The following is a 2,500-nucleotide window of genomic DNA, read 5'->3' on the forward strand; positions in this document are numbered from 1 at the left end:
GGGCTGTGTATGTGTGTGAGTGTGTGTGTGTGTGGAGCCTGAATCAGGGGTGGAGTCTGTGATGGAGCTGATTGACAGGTACTCCTCGTCGGCCAGGAAAGCCAAACCGTTGGACACCATACAGAACGTGGTGGAGCCATTCACCTGCTGCCTCACACCACTACACACACACACAAAGAATGAATATTTGAGTTAAGTTCTGTGTGAAATAAAAGAATGTGTGAGTGACTGTGCTGAGTGTGTGTATTATGTCACCTGGGAAATGTTTTGCTGAGTGTGTGTGTGTGTGTGTATTAGGTCACCTGGGAAATGTTGTGCTTTCGTTCTGCTTCTTGAGGGAACTGCTGACAGCATCCTCCTGTGACAGGGAGGAGTCTGTTACCATAGTTACCGCTGATGCTGATGCTGCTGCTGCTGCCACAGACTCCTCTCACAGTTTGCGCTTTCATGGGATTGTTTAGGTTCCACCTCCCTCTTGACGAGCTAATGGGAAGTTCCCTGTTTTGTATGCAGGTTGCTTGGCCCCAAGATCCCTCTTCAAGGAGCCACGGGAAGCTCCCTCATGAATGTTGAGGGCGTGGGGCAGAATGGCTCGCTGTCGAGCTGCTGGTGGGAGGGTGTGACTGGAGGCATGCCTCGCCTCTTCCTCAGCCTCCCTCGTGGCCACACATGCCTCTTCTCCAAACTCCCCCCCTAAATCTTCTCCTCCCACTCTACCAAGTTCTCTCTCCTCCTCTCTTCTCCCCCTCTCTCTCCTCCCTCTCTTCTCTCCCCCTCCTCCCCTCCCTCTCTTTTTCCTTTTCCTCCCTCCCTTCTCCCTCCACCACCGCCTTCTCCTCCAGACGTTCCAGCCGCTGCAGGAGCCAGACCTTGTCCTGGTGCTGCTCCTCGGCCTTCAGCTGCAGCAGCCGGTGGAAGTCCATGGACAGGTCCCTCATGCGCAGGTCCAGGGACATGGGAGATTCTCCATGGGCGCAGGGCCTGACTCTGCCCAAGGGAAGGACACCATGACGGGGGAGAGAGAGACAGAGAGCAGGGTCAACTGGGCTTGAAACAGCCATTATATGGACCAACATATACACCACAGAGACAATATATGCTCACAATATATACACCACAGAGACAATATATACTTACAATATATACTCACAGACAATATATACTCACAACATATACACCACAGAGACAATATATACTCACAACATATACACCACAGATACAATATATACTCACAACATATACACCACAGAGACAATATATGCTCACAACATATACACCACAGAGACAAATATATACTCCACAATATATACACCCCAGAGATTATCGATATTAATCACAAACATACGTCAACCACACAGAGACAATATATGCCCCACAACATATATAACCACAGAGGTAAATATATACACTACAGAAACAATATATACTCTACAGAGAGTGTGTGTGTGTGTGTGTCAGAGTGTGTGTGTGTGTGTGTGTGTGTTCTCACCAGAGAGAGTATGTCCATATCAGTGTGTGTGTGTGTGTGTGTGTGTGTGTGTTTTGTGTGTGTGTGTGTATGTGTGTGTGTGTATGTGTGGTGTTCCTTACCAGAGAGCATACGTCCGTGTGTGTGTGTGTGTGTGTGTGTTCCTGTGTGTGTGTGTGTGTGTGTTCAACCAGAGAGCATATGTCCATACCATCAGCGTGCGTGTGTGTGTGTGTGTGTGTGTTTTGCGTGTGTGTGTACGTGTGTGTGTTCCTACCAGAGAGTATATGTCCATATCAGTGTGTGTGTGTGTGTGTGTTCTCACCAGAGAGTATATGTCCATATCAGTGTGTGTGTGTGTGTGTGTGTGTGTGTGTGTGTGTGTGTGTTCTCACCAGAGAGTATGTGTCCATATCAGGCAGGACGCCTGGTGGAGGTCTGCAAATGGTGAGTCGCACCTCATCGGCAGCTCCTCTGAGCATCAGAAGAACTTTGTAAACAAATATATACACAATAACAGATTACAGATATATTGACATTGGAGATTGAGTCAATATTATTTCATTACAGCCATTACACACACACACACTTTATCAGAGGCTCCCCAGAGCATCAGCAACTGAGCAACTTTCTATAAAAAGTGTGTGTGTGGGTGAGTTCAGTGTTGTTGATGTAACAGGAGTGTGTTTGGGTGAGTTCAGTGTTGATGTAACAGGAGTGTGTGTGAGTGAGTTCAGTGTTGATGTAACAGGAGTGTGTGTGAGTGAGTTCAGTGTTGATGTAACAGGAGTGTGTGTTCTTCCAGTTGTGCTAATCACAAGGATTAAAGAAGGATTAAAGGATTAGCTCCTGACTCACCCTGACATCCAATGCATACCTGTGTGTGTGTGTACGTCTGAGTGTGTGTGTGTGTGTATGTGTGTGTGTGTGTGCGTCTGTGTGTGTGTGTGTGTGTGTGTGTGTGTGTGTGTGCGTCTGAGTGTGTGTGTGTGTGTGTGTGTGTGTGTGTGTGTGTGTGTGTGTGTGTGTGTG

The 2,500-nt window shown here is 47.8% G+C and overlaps 1 protein-coding gene across 1 annotated transcript in view; it reads right to left on the reverse strand.

Annotated features, from left to right (window-relative positions):
• Positions 1-2,500, reverse strand: part of ptpn20 (protein tyrosine phosphatase non-receptor type 20) — a 61,583-nt gene that overhangs the window by 14,744 nt on the left and 44,339 nt on the right. The window contains 5 exon segments of the mRNA XM_048270269.1: positions 1-160; positions 303-424; positions 825-987; positions 1,138-1,145; positions 1,864-1,958. The exon segment at positions 1-160 is cut by the window's left edge and continues 89 nt beyond it. Of these exon segments, the coding sequence (XP_048126226.1) occupies positions 1-160; positions 303-424; positions 825-987; positions 1,138-1,145; positions 1,864-1,958 (548 nt within the window).

The sequence above is a fragment of the Alosa alosa genome, chromosome 18 (assembly GCF_017589495.1).
Source record: "Alosa alosa isolate M-15738 ecotype Scorff River chromosome 18, AALO_Geno_1.1, whole genome shotgun sequence".
NCBI lineage: Eukaryota > Metazoa > Chordata > Actinopteri > Clupeiformes > Clupeidae > Alosa > Alosa alosa.